Source organism: Podarcis melisellensis (assembly GCF_964234715.1).
Source record: "Podarcis melisellensis genome assembly, chromosome: 13".
NCBI lineage: Eukaryota > Metazoa > Chordata > Lepidosauria > Squamata > Lacertidae > Podarcis > Podarcis melisellensis.
In genome coordinates this window covers 54058940-54078232 of record NC_138545.1, presented here as the reverse complement: position 1 = coordinate 54078232, position 19293 = coordinate 54058940, and the positions used below count along the sequence as shown (strand labels likewise).

General features: G+C 43.1%; 1 protein-coding gene across 2 annotated transcripts; it reads right to left on the bottom strand.

The window, feature by feature from the left end:
- Positions 1-41: 41 nt before the first annotated feature.
- Positions 42-19274, bottom strand: SUN3 (Sad1 and UNC84 domain containing 3). Of its 2 annotated transcripts, none has more exons than XM_081885874.1 (13): positions 19148-19274; positions 14810-14950; positions 13961-14058; positions 12864-12954; positions 10079-10134; positions 7965-8053; positions 4476-4504; positions 3638-3809; positions 2941-3025; positions 2349-2464; positions 1280-1447; positions 655-747; positions 42-276 (listed from the first exon to the last, which is right to left on the bottom strand). In XM_081885874.1, exons 2-13 carry the CDS (start codon positions 14923-14925, stop codon positions 160-162), a joined length of 1230 nt encoding a protein of 409 aa, XP_081742000.1. In that variant the 5' UTR covers positions 14926-14950; positions 19148-19274; the 3' UTR covers positions 42-159. The 2 variants fall into 2 exon arrangements, with proteins under 2 accessions (XP_081742000.1, XP_081742001.1); XM_081885875.1 differs by lacking the exon at positions 19148-19274 and adding an exon at positions 18939-19038.
- Positions 19275-19293: the final 19 nt, after the last annotated feature.

The window sequence follows — 19293 nt, the reverse complement described above, 5'->3', positions numbered from 1 at the left end:
CACTTAAGAAAGTGACAAATAAAGCAACTTCCCACAAGCTGTTAACTGTTGTTGCATATTTCTTTTATAACTGAAAAAGCAGCACAGCAAATTCTCTTCAGTTCAGCACTGCGAGGCTTGGGCTTGACTTCTACACCCCCGGCTCCCTTGGCAGAGCCTCTAGATGTACTGCAGGTTTCCATGCACCCTGAAGCGGTAAATGCAGGTGTAGTTTGGGTGGCCCCAGTTGCTCAGCACTTTCAGTTTCACATAACTCATAGATTCAGACGATTCATTCTGAAAGTAAAGAAAGTGAGCATTTTAATCCTTGCCCTTCCTTAATTGGTGCAGCTGAATGAAATTATCCATCAGTTAAGTTTTCCCTGACATAAAATATAAGAACAAAAAAAATTCCTTCCAGTAGCACCTTTTTAATTTTTATTTTTTTGGGGGACTATGGCAGACCAACACGGCTACCTATCTGTAACATAAAATATAAGATAATCATATAGCCAGACTTCCAGAAACAGACTTCTGTTTTTCTGACTTTTACCCACAGGGGATTGGTGATCATAAAGACACACACACCACATGGGCCAAGAGTATTAATTACCCAACTAGCTAACAACTGCATTAATATAATTCTGTGGCAATTTCCCATCATATTCAACATACCTTCAGTTGGAATGTTTGGATTAAATCTCCTTCAGTGTCATAAAGAAACTGGCCTAGGAAAGTTCCCTGCTCCTCCTTTTCCTCTTTCAGTCCCTTGAGGGGGGGCAGTAAAAAGCATATCATCAGCACTCAAGAAATAGGTTAGATCAGAAAACAAATGCACAGTTTCCAATGACAACTATGCTAGCTAGCAGCCCACATATTGGCCACACTTGCTAGGGCTGATGTGATTTGTAAAGCAGCAACATCTGGAGGGCCAAAGGTTCCCCATAACTGGCACAAACCATTTACAGCATGTTTACTCGGAAGTAAGGCCTACCAACACCCAGGTAAGTAGATCTAGGATTTACTTTTGATACATATGCTTCTGCTGTTAATGGGTTAGCAAGAATGTTCAGGATCCCTGCACTGTAGCTGCATGCACATAAGATGTTCAAAGCATTGGGAAATTATTTCAGCTAATTTCTTTAAGTTATCAATACAATTAAAAATACTACTGTTTAAATGTTATAGAGAAATGTTAAAGAGAAAAAAATCCAAGTTGCATGTTATAATAATTTCATAATTTGCTTTGAAAAATACTCATTCCCTAACTCAAATCTGAAAACTGGAATATTACACTTACATAAATGGCAAAGTCTTTGGGAGCACTAGAAATCTCTCCTGTTGGGGAGACCTTCTTAGAAATATGTTCTATTGTAACAGATTTTGGAATAATTTCCTTGGCTAGCCTGACAACAGCTTCACCTTGATTCCCAGGGAAAGACCAGCAGTTTCCAGGGTGGTAATTGGGCTGCAAGAGAGCAGAGAAATTCTGAATGGGTTATATATTATGTGGCTAAGGTTATAGGTGCTATAATTCAGCCAGAGCAAATGAATTTAAACTGGTCCATGTAGTTAAAATTGACATTACAGGCAATTTACTTCAGGTTACGTTCCAAGGCACTGTGTGTTTAAGTGAAATCATGTATATTTGAAACACCATTGAAAAAGCCAGCAAACAGTCAAAAGTCAGACATTAAGCATCGCTGCCCCAATGCTGTGGAACACTCCTGCAGCAGAAATTCACTGGGCTTCCTTGCATTTGACTTTCAAATGTCTCTTTAATCCTTTTTTTATACCAGCAGGCCTATACAGTTCTTTAAATGGTGCTTGAGTCATTCTATATTGCTTCTAAATGGATTTTTATGTTGCTGTACACTACCTCAATGTTCTGCAGTACACGGAATCCCCCATTTACATGTGTTCAATATGTGCATGACTTTAAAAATTAAATATCCAGAGAAAACACCCCACCATTAAACTTTTATTTGACTTCATGCTCTGACATTTATCTTATAGCTCCCATTGTCCTTTTTCTTCGCTACTGTCGCACTCATGACTCATTTCTCTGCTTGTCTACAAAATTGCATAGCTCACACTGTACAGTATTCTGTTTTGAACACTAAAAGGCAAGATGAACCCAGAAAAAGTTGTGACTCGAGGCAATTTTCAAATTAATCATTCCTAAATCCCAGAGAATTTAGGAAACGCTCCTTAGGATTTTACAAGAGCATTGGCCTGCCAGGCATAAGCAGTGACAAAGGTTTTGGACAGAAGATACTGAAAAGGAATAAAATGGTTACATAAGTAGTGTAGAAAGAAAATATCCAAAATAAGAAAACATGAATACTTTCTTGAAAGTTGATTTCTACCTCAAGAATTACATCTGGAGACCTCACAAAAGGAAGCATAACGAAGGACATCCAGAAGTATTTTCCTCCATCATGGCGGTAGCTTCTAGTAGTTCTGGACTGAACAATGTTGGCACCTAAAATTAAACAGTTGTAGAATAATACTTCTGATATTTCAGGCACACAACAGTAGTATTGCTTGTCGCAGAGAGTCTAGGCTCTGCCAAAGTGCATGTGTGTGTTTACTTTTAGCTGTGCGAGTGGCTAATGGAGGCAGTTTGTCCACAAATGCACTTTCTCACAGCCTAGAGAAGGAAAACCCTCTCTGGAGATGGGAGACTACAGAAAAGGGCATTTATGCATGGGAGGAATTTTTAAAGGCTATGTCCCCAGTCGGTCTGTTAGTAATGCATAATAATAATAATCAGGAAAATGTCAGCAGGCCTTGCCCTCCCAATTTAAGGGCAGAATACTGCAGCATCTTACTGGTGGAAACTGCTTACCAGAACTAACATCGTAATGATCATGGTGATATTGACAGACTCCTGTGTTTGAATAACAAAAAATGTCCAAAATACCATGGACAAGTTTGTTTAACAACTGTTTCTAATACCTGCTGATTTGAGGGCATAGTCGGGCATTTGAACGTCATCTTCATCCAGCTTTTCCATTAGTTTTTTAAGCATCTTTTCAATACTCTGTCAATGGATAAGAGGTATAATTCATTTATCATTACAATAGGAAAACTTTAAAGAAACAATGGGCAACCTGAAGAATAATATTAAATTGTGACTGCAGTTTTTCAGAAATCATAAACTATAATTATTCATTGGGGGCAGGGGCAGGCAACCTGCTCCTTAGAAGGTGCAGATAATAAAGGGTTGTCGTTGGCATTTCTGTTATTGTGCCTGACTATAGCATAGGTAGAATGAGGCCGACACTCTTGCCTCCCTCCCTTGGAATGTTGCTTGTTCTTCAGCTTCATGAGATGGAAGCCAAGAAATCACAAGGCAAAAGGTTGTGCGTATGTGCTGCCGTGTGCAATGAAGAGGAGGTTAACGGGTGATATGATAGCCAGGCTTGACAACCATATGTCAGGAGTGCTCTGGTGGTGTTTCCTGCTTGGCAGGGGGTTGGACTCGATGGCCCTTGTGGTCTCTTCCAACTCTATGATTCTATGAGTCTATGAGTGGCATAGTGTTAGCATCCAACTTATGGTACAGTTGTCAAGTAGGTTGGTCATTGCTGATTAGAGTAAAATAGATACAAAAGTCTGACAGTTGTTTACAAATCACATTACTTCATCTTACCCATCTTGTAATGCCTTTGCTAGTATATCCTTCCAGTACTTTACTGACAGCATGATGGGCAATGTCCTTCATATCAGATCTCACATCATGAAGCCGCAATTGTAACTTATTCACCTGCTCCTTCAGAGGTGCAATTTCAAGTGCTTTTCTTTCCAAGATGTTATTTGCCTTGCTGGGGGAAAATAATAGAGGAAAGTACCATACAAAGCACTGTTCCTTTAGTTGTGCATATATGTTCTGGAGTGCATGTGTCTGAGGCTGCTTTGCTGCAATTCTAAGAATATTGTTACCTGCATTCTTTTGTTGCTCTTGCATAAGCAAAGATGCATGTCTGGGACCTAGAAACTAAAGCATTTTAAACTTACTTTGCAGCCTGTGGTCTGTTTCATTGAAAAGGGGCCGAAATGGGGAATCAGCTGCTTCATATAGCTGAATGGAATAAAAAGTTAATATTCCTAGGCTTCATTAATCTGTCTAACAATGGGACTTAATACTCTGCTAGTAGGGCTCTCTATGTGCTAGCCCCATGTTTTTAAAACCGGCGCCAGCCATTCTTTCGTGGTTAGCCCCCCCCCCCATTAAAATATAATTAATATATCCTCTTACCAAGTCCCTTCAGACCTGGGTAGGGGGAGTGCAGTTGACTAAATGGGACACAGCTGTGGGCAGCCTGAGGGCAGTCTCACAATCTTTGTGAGACTTTTGTGGGTGAGCTGTGAGTTTGTTTAGGCCCTGGGTGGGAGCCAGGAGAGAGGGGGAAGGTGTGTCAGATGGACAAGGAAGGAAGGTACAGGCACTTGCCAAATATTTACGTTAATTATTTTTAACTTGTTCTTACATTAGGGATCTCAGATCTTGTGTTTCACCCTGTATATAAAAAAGGGGGGAAGAAGCAAGTTTAATTAGAAACAAGCTTACACCAAAGTGATCATTGCACAAAGGCAAGAAAGTAAAATAATGGAAATAAGAGTCTCATGCTTCTCATTTCACCAATATCCTATGCACATTTGGGTCCCAGTGAATGGTCTTGAAGCAACTAATGCAGTAGCTTTGTTGAGGTTAAGAGAAGTTAAACAATCCTTTGGAGGGGTGAGCAGCTCTAAGTGGAATATAAGCAAACTAACTCTTATTCTGAGTAAACATGTTTAAATTGGATTTTATAATTACCCCCCCCCCATTTTTAAATAATTCAGCCACTGATGCCAAAGACAAAACACCCAGTGGCTTTTGGGTAGGGTCAGATCTAAGTAGCCCATGCCAGAAAATCTTGGTGCAGGAAAAAATGCTGGGCCATACTAAACAATATGCTAACTGAATTAATCTAGCTGATCTGGTTTGGTGCTTAGAGCAGTGGTGTGCGGTGAAATTTTTTGTAGGGTCACAGAGGCACCAGCTTGCAAGGGTGATGGGGGGGGGGCAGCATCACACTCGTGCCTGAGCCTCGCACCTCCTTCCCTAAGCTGGGCAGAAGCTTCCTGGGCTTTGGGAAGGAGGCGCCAGGCCTCTGACAGGATGCAGAAGGGCTCTTGGACCTCGTTGGAGCATCACGCCTCCCCAGGAGGGCTGTGCTATATCATCCGATACCAGGTTTTACATCAAATTGTGATAATCGTTTTTTTAAAAAATCTGCTTGCAATTTATCGCATATCATGTTTTTTTGTGGTATTAAAAAATCACAATACCGGAAAAACCAGGAAGCCGATGCTTCTTCCTGTGGATGCTAACTCCACCTCGGTCAGCTCTTCCCTGCCTCCCACAGCAGCAAGAAATTGCTACGAATGACTGCAGCCGGCTGAGTGAAATATCGCCCAGCCGGTTAGCTCTCCGCCTCCCTGCCTGGCCATCCAGCCGGCAAGTAGCGACTTCTTCCCGCCAGGCTCCTGCTTCAAGGCGCCAGGCTGGGAGTTGGCTTCAAGCCGGCAGCTTCAGACTTCGGGAGCCCCTTTTACTACCCCTTCCTTTGGCATTTGGCCCTCTTCTGCCACCCCCTCCACCTGCCTGTGTGTCCGGGTGTCTGCCCCCCTCCCGATGGCTAAAAGCACGGCGTTTTTTATTAACCCAGCCAACAGTTCTCACTTCGTTTTCTGTAAGCTGCAGCCACCCCCTTGTTAAAACTGCCCTGCTTGGGGGTGGGATGGTGTCTCCCTGACTCCCCCAGCGATGCTTCTTTCGGAGCCAGGCCAGGGCTGCGTAGAGGCTGTGGGAGCCCCAGGTTGCTTGAGCTCAGTCTCTCTCTCCCATCCTTGCTCTGTGAATGAGCCCCAATTCGCCTTCCCTGCTTCTCTCTCTCTCTCTCTCTGTGTGTGTGTTTTTGGATGTTTCTTCAGAATAAAAGGGGGGAAACACCCAGTGTTTGTTGTGTGTGCCTTTCTTTGGGGCAGAAACAGCCCACGCTGCCAGCCCCAAGTTAACTCTGCCAGTCTTCAGCTCTCCCCTCCCCTGACGCAAACAGGAGGCAAATATGCTCGAGATGCTTGTTGGCTTGCAAGTTGCTTCAGAGTAAAAGGAACCCCCCCCCCGCTTTGCGTTTGAGCCTCTTCTGGGTCTCCCCCCCCCCTTATGCTGCCCATTTTCTCCAAGATGGCTACGCCAAGAGTGGACATTGACGAATGCCCTCGGATGGGGTGGAAGGCGCATTAGGCATCCTTCCCCATGTTGAAGGAGTTTGCAAATAAGTTTTTGGCTATCCCAAGAACAAGTGTGCAATCTGAAATCTGTTCAGCTTGGCTGGCAATGTTCTTCAAATACAAAGGGCATCACTACTGCCACAGAACACCAAAATGCAAATTTCACTTGCAAAAAAAAATAAATTCATTTAATAATTTTGTTCTGTAGCATTTTATCCATGCTTTCCAGTTTGGCCTGGTTTATAAAAGAAATGCAAATTTTCCTGACAATTAGAATATAAATTTTATTTATATTTTGTTCTGTTAAATTTTATCCATTCCATTCTTTCTATTTTGGCCTCGTTTAGAAAAGAAAATTAACAAACTATCAAATAACTGGTGTTGTGCGATGTATACATTCAACTAAGACTCGATAGTGAATTATATTTGAGTATCTAAAAGTGTGACACTGAATTTGCTTTTTTCTTGTTTAGTAATGTAATTAAATTTTAGGGAACCTTTGGTGTCTATGCTACTAATTACTTCCAAAGCTTTAATTTTAGAGAAAATGTACTATTATTGGTACAGTAGTATTATAACATAACAGTTGTAACAATATGTTAAGTAAAATTTTATCAGTTTTAGAGTTAGACCCATAAGTAATAGCAGTTGCCAGGACCACGTTCACCTCTACATAGCTCCAGCCTTATTTTAGATATTGTGATATACTGAAATATCACAATGCTTAACTGGTTATATATCGTAATGTTGAAAACCAGGTATCGCCCAGCCCTACTCCCTACCTAAGCTGGGCAGAAGCTTCCCGGGCTTTAGGAAGGAGGCAGAAGGCTTTAAAACTTTAATACTCTAATTTACCAGGAACATTTAGTGGACTAGGCTAGTCCCCCTAGGCCATTGACCGCATGCCACTGCCGTGGAGATAGTTCTCATTGCATTCACCCCCTTACTAAGGTAACGTATTTCCTGAAAGTTCAAAATCAGAAGGTTCTGCAGGTGACATATAATCTGCCTTTAGTGCAGGGATCTTGCCAGTACAAACCTGATCACAAAAAAGCTAATGGAAGCATCACTGAATGCTCACAAAGGTAAGGTGCTCTGAGGATGAGACTTCCTAATATTAGCCAAGCTGGAAATCTTTGGTTTTGCCAAAATTAGGGTCACCACCTTTTTTACTGGCCCTGCTCTTATGCATTTAAACTGACATAAGCTGGTAAGCTGACCCTGGCATGAAGTCAGAAAAAGCTTCACTGCAGTGCTATTTTTTGAAAGAAAGAGTTGCTGGAGCTCACCATGAACTTTTCCCTTGTTTTCTTAGAACGGCAATGGCACCCACCTGAGAGGTGCCAGAGTTGAGCTCTAGTGAGCTCCGGCTGGAAAAAAAGCCCTGCTTCACTGGCTTAGGTATGCTAGATGCTTTAGTTGAGATTTCTGCAAAGCAGGGGGTTGGACTCGATAACTTTGGGGTCTCTTCCAACTCTATAGTTTTATGGTTCTATGAACAGATGCAGGATTAGAAAAAGGTGTAATCCTACTCTCAACACAAAAGAGATCATAAGATATTCTATCTGTGAAACCTTCAAGGACAGCATTTGTTCTGGCTGCAAATTGAAATGAGATAATGCATAAACATAATTTGTGCTCTATAATTTCTCAAATTTTACCCAGGGAAATTGTTGTAACAAAGCAAAACAAAAAATCACCTGGATGAGATCACAAATAGAGAAGTCCCTCCATTCTTCTCCAAAAATCTGAAATTTATTTCCATCAAATAGTCCCATGTAGGTAGCACCTATTAATAATAGTAATAAAAACCCTCTTTGCATTAACAAGATTGATTATTCTCTTCCTTCTCAGCAGATTAAACACGGCAACAATCTCAGTATGTCACCCTACATGGCGGTGATTTTTTTCTAGAAAAATAGGTGCCAGCACTAACCATGAAGTTGTTACAGTAAGTGCCACATTTTTTAACAACAACAAAAAGAGATGCTGGTACTGCATACCCTGAGTACCTCCTGAAAAAAGCGCTGCTACGTGGGTAGGTTAGCTAACCCATAACCTGGCTTTATCTGCTTCTTTTATTTCACACATTGTGTTCCCAAGTAAAACACTTGGAGCTGGTGCAGGGGTTAAGAATGCAGAAGCCAGGCAAGAACTAAGGCTCTCTCATCAGCACTAGCAGAAACCAGAGTTAGGACTGTGGAGAATAGAGTTCAAATCCCTTTGCGTAGCCAGGGAGCCAAAGGGGGCTCTTAAGCCAGTTGCTATCTGCACATGCTACTCAGGGTAGCCTTGCACCATAACTCAACTTCTTAACAAAAGAAGACTTTTCCTTTCATAAGAGTAAGGCCATCATGTCACCCAAATTGTTTTCCACCCAATTCACTATGAGGAAAGGAAATGGCATACACTGGACATCAGGCGGGGCCTCAAGGTGTACTTGACTTACACAGAGCCCTTAAGAAAATCAGAATCCTAGTCTGCCTCCTTCAAACGGGTCCCTGAGTAGGAAGGTACCTTGACACTATCAGCAGGTCAGGCAGGGCCTGAATCATGCTTGCATACCAGGCAAAAGCCCAGAGTCCCCCAACAGGCATCAATATCACTTAGTGTGTGGAATCACCACCACAGCTTTACACACCTGCACTCTGCTAGAATCTATATGCAGGGCAATCACCTGGGCTCACCTGTCCACCTTCGCTTAAGTGGACAAATGTGCTTCTGCAGAAGCAGCTTCCGGCAGGAAGATGTTCCAGTGGGTTGTAGCTTAGGTTCTCCTCCCACATGGAGCAGCAGATGAAAACTGGTTTACATCCTGTTCCTGTCAGCTCCACCTTGTCAAACCTAGGATTAGGGGGCAGCTTCCCTCAATCTGCATTTGCACAGTACTCTGGAAAGGTCAGACAGGGCTCCCCATGACAACTCTGCTGTCCTCTACCTGCCACTAGCAGCTTTGCTCATATCTGGCGGTTACAGGAAGGTCACCTCCCATTCTGGCTGGTCTTAGCAATTTTTTTATTTTTTAAAAAATTAGCCTGCCTCTAGAAGATGAGTTAATTCATTCATGTATGTGCCATTCTATGCTGACCAGAAAGACACTTCACAGTAACTCCAACTTTCCATTCCCTGCTCTATAAAACATGTAATAAAATCACATGAGTAATAGCTAGCACATAGAAGGACCGGTAACCAAAGTCCTCTTTGTGCCCATCAATTTAAGGTTACTATCCTCAGCATGCTGACAAACCTGCAATCCTAAACACACTTCATAGTGAGTAAGTCCCACTGGGAGATGTGCATAGGCTAGTGAAAGGTAAAGGTAAAGGACCCCAGGATGGTTAAGTCCAGTCAAAGGCGACTATGGGGTTGCGGCGCTCATCTCGCTTTCAGGCTGAAGGAGTTGGCTTTTGTCCAGACAGCTTTCCAGGTCATGTGGGCAGCAGGACTAAACCATTTCTGGCACAATGGAATACTGTGACGGAACCCAGAGCACATGGAAATGCCATTTACCTTCCCGCTGCTGCGATACCTATTTATTTACTTGCACTGGCATGCTTTCGAATTGCTAGGTTGGCAAAAGCTAGGCCAGAGCAACGGGAGCTCACTCCATCGTGGGGATTGGAACCACCAACCTTCCGATCGGCAAGCCCAAGAGGCTCAGTGGTTTAGACCACAGTGCCATCCACGTCCAGCACAGGCTAGTACAGTAAGTTCCACTGAATTATGTGAATCTTATGTCCTTGTAAACATAGCTAGCCATAATGTACATCATTGCATACTCAGTGTATACTTAGCCCCGTAGGAAGAAGCGCACCAAAAAACAGTAGGAACAGGGTCACCCAAGAAACAACTTTCTGAGCAGAGCTCGCCCTGCAAAACAACAAAGAGAATTATTCTAGCATTACATTCTAGTCATATAAAACTTTGAACAAACAGCTAAGTTAGCTACTTCAACTTAGACACCCCAGAAAGCCCAGACTGTTGGTTCTATTATGGGCTTGATGCTGTTTACTGCTTTCAGGTATACTGTACAATAATCTGGTTCTAATTTCAATAAGATGGCTCCTCCAGATTTTTTAAGCATTCACTCCGATTTGCTTGAACAAATCTTACTCATCCTGTATTTATTGAGCTTTCATTTTGATTTGTTTGCAGGGAGGTTATACAACAATGAACATTCATCCTGATTCTCTGGTGGGGTGTTTTTACATTTCCATTTATCATTTGTTCATTCTACACTTGTCAATGTATTTCCTCACCACTTTCCTGCTTCTTTTTTAAAAAGTGAACATGTGGAGACAGGAGACAGTGCTTTAACTGTTCAAATCTAAATTTTCTGGTATGCACTTCAATCTCCTGCAAAATAGTGACAGTTTAGAGGCATCTAGCTTGATAGTGAAATAGAGTTAGTGGATGCAACCTGGAGAAGTTCCCTTTACCTTTTAAAGCCTGCCTCCTTCTCAACCCCAATTAAGTGTTAGAAAAGCTCATGGAGAAATTGGCAGAACACCTTTCCCCTGTTTTGAATGAATCCTGTTTCTGCACAAAAGCATTCATTGGCCTGCACAAGTGCATATATCTGGAGCGACACTCCAAACTAGGGGTGGCTGGCATCGCTTTGCGGTGGTTCCAGTCCTACTTGGGTGGTTGTTCCCAGACGGTTTTACTTGGGGAATGCTTTTCAGCCCCGTGGACCTTCAATGTAGGGTTCCGCAGGGCTCAATCCTATCCCCCATGTTGTTTAACTTCTACATGAAACCGCTGGGTGGGGTTATCCGGAGGTTTGGAGTACATTGTCAGCAGTATGCTGATGACACTCAGCTCTGTTTCTCCTTTACATCTGCAGTGGAAGTGCTGGACTGAATGAGAGCCAACAAAGTGAAGCTCAATCCAGATAAGACGGAGGCACTGTTAGTGGGTGGTTCCCTAGACCAGATGGGCGGGAGATCACTTGCTCTTGATGGGGTTACACTTACTCTGAAGGAGCAGGTTCGTAGCTTGGGGGTCCTCCTGGATCCTCGAGGCTCAGGTGGCCTCTGTGGCCCAGAGTGCCTTCCATCAGCTTCAGCTGGTGGCCCAGCTACGCCCCTATCTGGACAGGGACAGCCTAACTACTGTTGTCTATGTTCTGGTAACCTCTAGGTTAGATTACTGAAATGTGTTATAAGTAGGGCTTCCTCTGAAGACTGTTCGGAAACTTCAGATGGTGCATAAATTTGGTGGCCAGGTTGCTCACCAGAGAAAGACGGTTTGAGCATCTTACACCGATTCTGTTCCAACTGCACTGGCTACCACTTAGTTTCTGGGCCAATTCAAAGTGCTGGTTTTGACCTATAAAGCCTTAAATGGCTCAGGACCACAATACCTCAAGGACTGCCTGCTTCCATATGAACATACCCGAACCCTGAGATCATCTTCTGAGGCCCTTATTCATGTGCCTCCTCCACAAGAGGTCCGGAGGGTGGCGACACGAGAACGGGCCTTATCTGCAGTGGCTCCCCAGTTGTGGAATGCTCTCCCCAGGGAAGTTCACTTGGTGCCTTCATTGTACACCTTGAGGTGCCTGGCAAAAACGTTTCTTTTAAACCAGGCCTTTGGTTGATCTGATTGACATCCGATGCTCTTTAAAATTGTGGTTCTTTTTTGGTGTGTGTGTGGGGGGGTGTTATTGGGTTGTTGTTTTTATTTTGATTATATATACTGTGGTTTTATGTTGCTCTTTTCTGTGAACTGCCATGAGACCTCTTTATATACGGTAGTATATAAATTCAATAAATAAGAATAAGCATGCATCATTGTTCGTTCCTGTGGATATCTCTGTGCAGGTGGAGGACTCAAACTGAGGAACCAGGTATTGCTTACTCCTTTGTCAGCCCCCCTTTGTACTGGTGCATCAGTGCAGTACAATGTATCACCAATATTAATACCTTGCAAAGTACAAAAATGGCACAGCAGCATGGTGCTAACACATGGCAAAATACTTTGCATGCCTCAGAAGGGATTCCACTTGTTACAAAGAACGTGATTTTTCCTTCCAATGCAACAGAAGCCGTAGGGGCCCTAATCTGGATCACGACTGTGGTAAAGGGTTGAAGCCTCTCCTGCTCCTGCAACCCTCCTGATCCTGATAAGCATCTCCAGTAATGTAATGTAGTAATGAAAGGGGTGGGGGAACCACATGGTTAACATCACATCACATTTGACTGTAGGCTGTACCATAATTTGTTACTCCGATTATTATGTTATGTTACACCTCACAATGTGGGTCCCTAAATATTCCTGGGTGGTCTGCACAATAAGGGATGTGTATTATTCACTGGGCCATCTCCAGTCATCTCAGGCAGCGGGCGGGAGCAGAGGCAGCATCTGTGCTGGCCCAGGTGTGAAGGAAGTGGAGTTGTTTACTAGTGGAGTTGAAAGGATGAGTAGGTTTACCTGCGGGTCTTGCTTAAAAACATGGGAAAGTACTGTGTTACAGTGCAATTCTAACCATTAGAAATAAGTCGTATTAAATTCAGTGGGGCTTACTCCTGGGAAAATGGGGTTAGGATTGCAGCCTTTTTTCAGTTTCAGAAAACATTCCCGCCCCTCATATTTACCTTGATAAAGTGCTGCAGACTCTTTTCACTAAGCAAAATGGAGTTATTAGGCTCAGCCCTATCAAATTACAGATGAGTCTAGTGAAACTTTCTGGAAAATACACACGAGGACAATTAAACAATGCAACACATCGTTAGAATGACTTTACAAAGCTCATGCTATGCAATTTCATGTTTGCTGTATTGGTCATATTCTGCAGATGCAGTTAATTTGTTAAGACCATACTTGCTGGCAGTTTTCCAGGAAAATGGGGAGGGGGTATATTGAAATAAATAGGAATTGAATGTGCTTAACTTTCAGGAGATCACACCTTATATTACAGACATACTAATGAAAATTACTGGAACATACTTTACAATTTGTTTTTTTATAAATTGAAAAGATATAGCAAAGCTAACCTATAACTGGAGCCAAGCATGAGAAATGTAATTTTTCCCACAGCTGAAGAATATTTTATTTCTGTGAAATTCTAATTGTATTTATTGTCCTTATCCAACACAGATCCATTCTTCAGTATGTAACCTCAATGCAGTTATTTCAAAAGAAATGTTCTCCATTTTCAATCATGCTATTGTATTGACAAGCTGTTTGAACTAATGTTTATTAGCCTCATTAATCAAGATTTGAAAAACAAAACAAAACCCAAGATTAAACTCTTTAGACACCAGAAAAAATATGAACGTTTATGTCAACCAACTCCCCCACAGAAACGCTGCAAACCCATAGCATTATGAAAATAGGCAGTAAATTTGGATAAAACAAGAAAATAGGTAATTGTAGTGGCCCAATATGACTTTAGAACAGAGTCACAAAATGAGCTCTTGAGCTTCCAAAAATATTATTTCAAAATAAAAGGATAAGAGCAAAAAGGAACACTGTTTCAAGGGACAAACTACTTTAATTTAGTCAACCTGACCATTTTGAAACATTTTTTTTTTCTTATTATGTTTGGTATTTTTTGTTTGTTACACAGGACTGAAGGATGTGAAATAGTGAAGGAAATCTTGTCAACATGTTGGTTCAGCATCTGGGTTCACAAACCATAAAAAATGCAAAAGCCCCCTTATAAGTGAGTAATAACTACAATTGAACTTACTCTTGGGTGGGCATGGACACTGAACATTTTTCCCTTTATGAGAGAAGAGAGGGTGGCTGTTGGTGCAGCTGCAAGGTGATTTTTTTCCTTGGGACAAACTGCAAAATGAAAAAAGTGTTAAGAGCTCAAGAAATGCCCAGGTGGATTTGACCAAAAGTCTTGTGTTCCGATGCTTCTGGAAGAACCTAAGCAGGGCATGAAGGTGATGTTCATTCTCAGCATCTGCTGCTTATATACACACAGATTAATTTAGCTGAAAGGCTAAGCTTATTCTGTTCTTTTTAAAATCCATTTAATCTACAGGTCACAATTTCGTCTGTCCTGAACCTGAATGAGTTTCATTGAATGACCCCAGCTTCTAAATTATGAGGCGGTTCTGTTTTATTGGACTAATTTTACCTGTCTTTACCTATGCATTGCTTTTGATATTTCTACATTGTTTCATGGCATCTTGGATGCTAACACAGACATTATAAGAAATATAAATAAATAATTAGAAAGGAAAACAAGCTTTTTATTCACTATCTATAGCAGGATGGTGCAACCTCTTAGACACAAGAACATGAAAGCCACAGAATTAAATTTCCATATTGTAAATTAAAGTGTTATAGTTAATGTTATTTAAAATATTTAATTAAATATATATAAGTAAATACATGTAATAGATTTAATATCCTTAAATAACATGACATACAAAGTAATGTCTGTGCCATACAATCCCCAGCCCCAAGCTACTACAGCTGGACAGCTATTTGGGAAGAATAAAGAGAGAACATTTCACCACATCTGTCATATTGTATGTTTCTTGAACACTGAAATAAATTAGTTAATATTCAGAATCATGCATACCTCTCCAAAAGTTGTTGGGTGTCAGAGTCTGAGGTGTCATTGTTACAGCCATTGTTTGCTTCATTAGAGTCTTCTGTTGAATAGATACTCCCTGAGCTCTTTGGGATTCTGTACATATTTTTATGCGCTTATTCCTTGATGCTAAAATAATATGAATAAGGAAATATATAAAAGAGAGCTAAAAAGAATTGCAGCATAAAGGTAAAGGTACCCCTGACCGTTAAGTCCAGTCGTGGACGAATCTGGGGTTGTGGCGCTCATTTTGCTTTACTGGCTGAGGAAGCCGATATTTGTCCGCAGACAGCTTCCGGGTCATGTGGCCAGCATGACTAAGCCACTTCTGGAGAAGCAGAGCAGCACACAGAAACACCATCACGGGGATTTGAACTGCCGACCTTCTGATCGGCAAGCCCTAGCTCTGTGGTTTAGACTACAGCGCCACCTATGTCCCTAATTGCAGCGTATACTGACCTAAAATAGCTAACAATGTGCCATTTTAAATGTGGGTGAAATGTTCATAAACCACGTCTGAAACACCACAGAAAAGGTCCTGAATAAATTGACCTCAAATATTTCTCTTCAACGTCAAAGTGGAAAACCTCTCCATTGTCTCTTTCTTTACAAATCCTGTCCTCACAAATCCTGTCTTAAGGGCACATTCAAGATATGAACAGGGTGTGAGCCTGTGACCTAGGTTCTAGGGCTTGCCAATCAGAAGGTCAGCGGTTCGAATCCCCGTGACGGGGTGAGCTCCCGTTGTTCGGTCCCTGCTCCTGCCAACCTAGCAGTTCCAAAGCACACCAGTGCAAGTAGATAAATAGGTACTGCTCCAGGCGGGAAGGTAAACGGCGCTGCTCTGGTTTGCCAGAAGCAGCTTAGTCGTGCTGCCACATGACCTGGAAGCTGTCTGCGGACAAATGCTGGCTTCCTCGGCCTATAAAGTGAGATGAGTGCCACAACCCCAGAGTCGTCCGCGACTGGACCTGACGGTCAGGGGTACCTTTACCTTTACTTTAATAACAGAGAGTGGCCAAAACCCAGATAATGCAATCAGGTAACTTGCCAGACAGGAGATAAACAACACACTCAGGATTCTGTTTCAGACCACTCCTTCTGTGATGTATGTATGATGTTTCTGGGGGTGGTCTAGAGTTTGAAGGTGGGCAATTTAAAAAGTCTATAAGAGCTTGCACGCTTGTGCTCAAGGTCTCTCCCCCCCCCCTTGTGTGTGTGTGGGGAGCACCCTGTTGCAACAGCTTTAATAAAGATCAGGCTTACCAGCTGCCTTGCTTCTCAATATTCTCTGGTTAGCCTCTGTTATTTTCTCCTACCAATAGGGAATCTATAAAGAGGACTCTATATGGGCTCTTGGGTACCCCAAGGGAAAAGGAGGTTTTTTTATTTATATCAGTGTGAATGAAAAACATGTCAAACATGCCATTATTTAGGCATTATCTTTGAAACGGCTATGGTCATGATGGTGCCCGAGTCCCTTCCAATTTCTGGGGTAGCTAGACCAGCTTCTTGGGCCCTAAGCATGGTCGTTAGTATAACAAAGGAAGCGGCTTTGTGCCGGAGAGCAAATGGGTGGGTTCCTCTCCCTCACTTGGCTGGTGACGAGAAGGACAAGAGTTAGAGTGGGGTGTGAGAGAGCTGGGCTTGCAGGCAGAAGGTGGGGGTCAGAGCCATGCTTTATTTTGGCTTCAACCCAAGGCTGTGATTATGGCAAGAAGCAAGACCTTCTGAGGTGCTAATGCTGTGAACCCATTGTAGGCTCAGGTTGTATATACAGTGGTCCCTTGGTTTAGGAACTTAATCCATTCCAGAAGTCCGTTCTTAAACCAAGGTGTGCTTTCCCATAGCAACAGGGGACTCAATTTACACTCAACAGGAAGTGAAACATGTTTTGCTTCCAATGCAAAGTTCACAAACCAAAACACCTACTTCAGGGTTTGCGGCGTTCTTAATCCAAGTTGTTCATAAACTAAGCTGTTATTAAACCAAGGTACCACTTATGTGTAAATAAACCATATATCTTGTGTGGTAGTTTTTGGAGTCAAATCTACCCATGCATATCTATGTTAGTTAGTAAATGGAGGGGTTAAGGACCAGAGAGCTGTAGAAGGCACTGCTAGGTCACCCCCTCACTTTCAGGGAGGGAGAGAAAGTGGCTAGGGCAACCAATATTATTACTATTATTGGAGGGGCACTTTCTACTTGAAATTAGACTCGCAAAAAGCATTTCTTCACCATAAGCCGGACCTAAAATTACAACAAAAGTATAATTTCCTGAAACAAGTAATCAAACAAAAGTAAATTTAAAGGAATCCTGTTGAAGTTTTACATATCAAAACTCCTTGAAAGGATTTGTACAGAACCAAGAAGAGGGGTCGCAAAAAGCCTCAAAGAGACCAATAGATATATTTAAGGAAACCAGACTTGGTCTTGGTTGATCTTATGGAAATGCAGCCTTTTAATGATCCTGTAACCAAATAAATCCAGTTCAAAACCTGACCTCAGATAGACAATTGCTGCACATGGAAGTTCTACTTTGGACAAACAATATACTTTTACTGGAAGGGATGTTCATTTTCCCTTTGGTCATACAGTCATAATACTTCCTAGGATTCCTTTGTATTCAAATAATATATTGCCTACTTTTTATGTCCTTTATGAACAAATGTGTTGAGGGTGTGGCTGGGTGTGAATGCAAACGTGTGCAGTGGAGGGTTGCCAAACAGGGTCTTTGACAGGGTGACAGAAAGCCTAGTTTCACCCCTGAAGAATAATCTGAGTTTCCACATGCAAACTGAGTTGTCAAGTACAGGATACTCAGCTCCTCCAGAAGATGCTAAGGTGATTTAAATGCAGATGGCAGACAGATGCCCCTCAAATAACTGCTCATTATCAAAACCTTTCACTCCTTTGTTCAGCAACCAGGATGGTCAGATCCAACCATTTCCCACTATTCTGAAATGAATTATATAAATTATAGGAATCACTCATTTCACAGCCAGCTCCCCTCTCCACTGCATGCCTTAGCGAAAATGTAGAAAAACACTGGATTCAAAGGCTAGTGAGCTCTGGACCCAGCACTGCCCACGACTCACTTCTGCTTTGCTTTAAGGACAGGTATATTTTCCTTCCCCCTCCTATATCCACTTCTAGTGGGGGTTTATGGCAAAATTGTCATGCCCATGCTTCTGTAGGCCTTTGGAAATAATAGTTAGGGAAATGTTTTCTCTTTATTTAATGTATTGTAGAATTTTCTACCTGCTTAGACCGTAGCTTTGCTATCTAAAGCAGCATTTTTATATACAGTGGTACCTCAGGTTACATACGTTTCAGGTAACAGATGCTTCAGGTTACAGACTCCGCTAACCTAGAAATAGTGCTTCAGGTTAAGAACTTTGCTTCTTGTTAAGAACAGAAATCGTGCTCCGGTGGCGCAGCAGCAGCAGCAGGCCCCATTAGCTAAAGTGTGCTTCAGGGTAAGAACAGTTTCAGGTTAAGAACAGACCTCCAGAACAAATTAAGTGGTACCATGGGTTACAGACACTTCAGGTTACAGACTCTGCTAACCCAGAAGTGGTACCTCGGGTTAAGAACTTAATTCGTTCTGGAGGTCCATTCTTAACCTGAAGCTGCTCTTAACCTGAGGTACCACTTTAGCTAACCCGAGGTACTATTTCTGTGTTAGTGGAGTATGTAACCTGAGGTACCACTGTACTTCGAGTTAAGAACCTTGCTTCAGGATGAGAACATAAATCGTGCTCCGGCGGCGTGGCAGCAGCGGGAGGCCCCATTAGCTAAAGTAGTGCTTCAGGTTAAGAACAGTTTCAGGTTAAGTACGGACCTCCAGAACGAATTCAGTTCTTAACCTGAGGTACCACTCTATTCTGCCCCTCAGGGGTGCCCCACAGCGGCGCCATGCTGTCACGCCGGCCGGCCCACGCGCTCTGGGCCCTGGGCTGGGGCCTGCCCAGAGGTGGCCGAGGCCAGGACCCCCCAGCAAGAATGTTGGGGGTGCCCCCTGGGTGTGGTGCCAGCGCTTTGTCCCTCCTATTTCATAGAACAAGCCGAGCTTTCTTGGTGTGAGAGCTTCTCGGGGGGACAAGATTAAGATCACCTCTCAGCAGTGTGCATAAGGGGACACACACGAGTGCGGGCTGTGCACGTGTGAATCCAGGGTAACGCGTTCCTGTTCGGACAGTCCACCTCAGAGGCTAAGGGAGCTGAGGTGACTTCCACCTGCCTCGGGGCTTGAACTTCTCTCGACTCCAGGGCTTCGCCCTTTTGGAACCCGCTTTGAGGCGGGCGGGCGGGCGGGCGGCTCACCTCGCCGGCTGAGGAAGCCCCCTGCCGCTGGGGTCGCCCTCCGTGGGGCGCAGTGGGGCGCCGGCGAGACCCCCTCGCTCGCTCGCTCGCTCGCTCGCTCTCTCTCCGGCCGCCTGGCCTCCCTCCCCCGCTCGGCCTCCCGCTCC

Coding starts and splice junctions, on each gene's coding strand:
- SUN3 (XM_081885874.1), bottom strand. CDS start 14,925: ATGTACAGAATCCCAAAGAGCTCAGGGAGTATCTATTCAACAGAAGAC. Junction 4,505..7,964: donor CTATTTGTGATCTCATCCAG/GTGATTTTTTGT, acceptor TTTTATATACAG/GGTGAAACACAAGATCTGAG. Junction 748..1,279: donor CCAAAGACTTTGCCATTTAT/GTAAGTGTAATA, acceptor CCCCCCCTCAAG/GGACTGAAAGAGGAAAAGGA.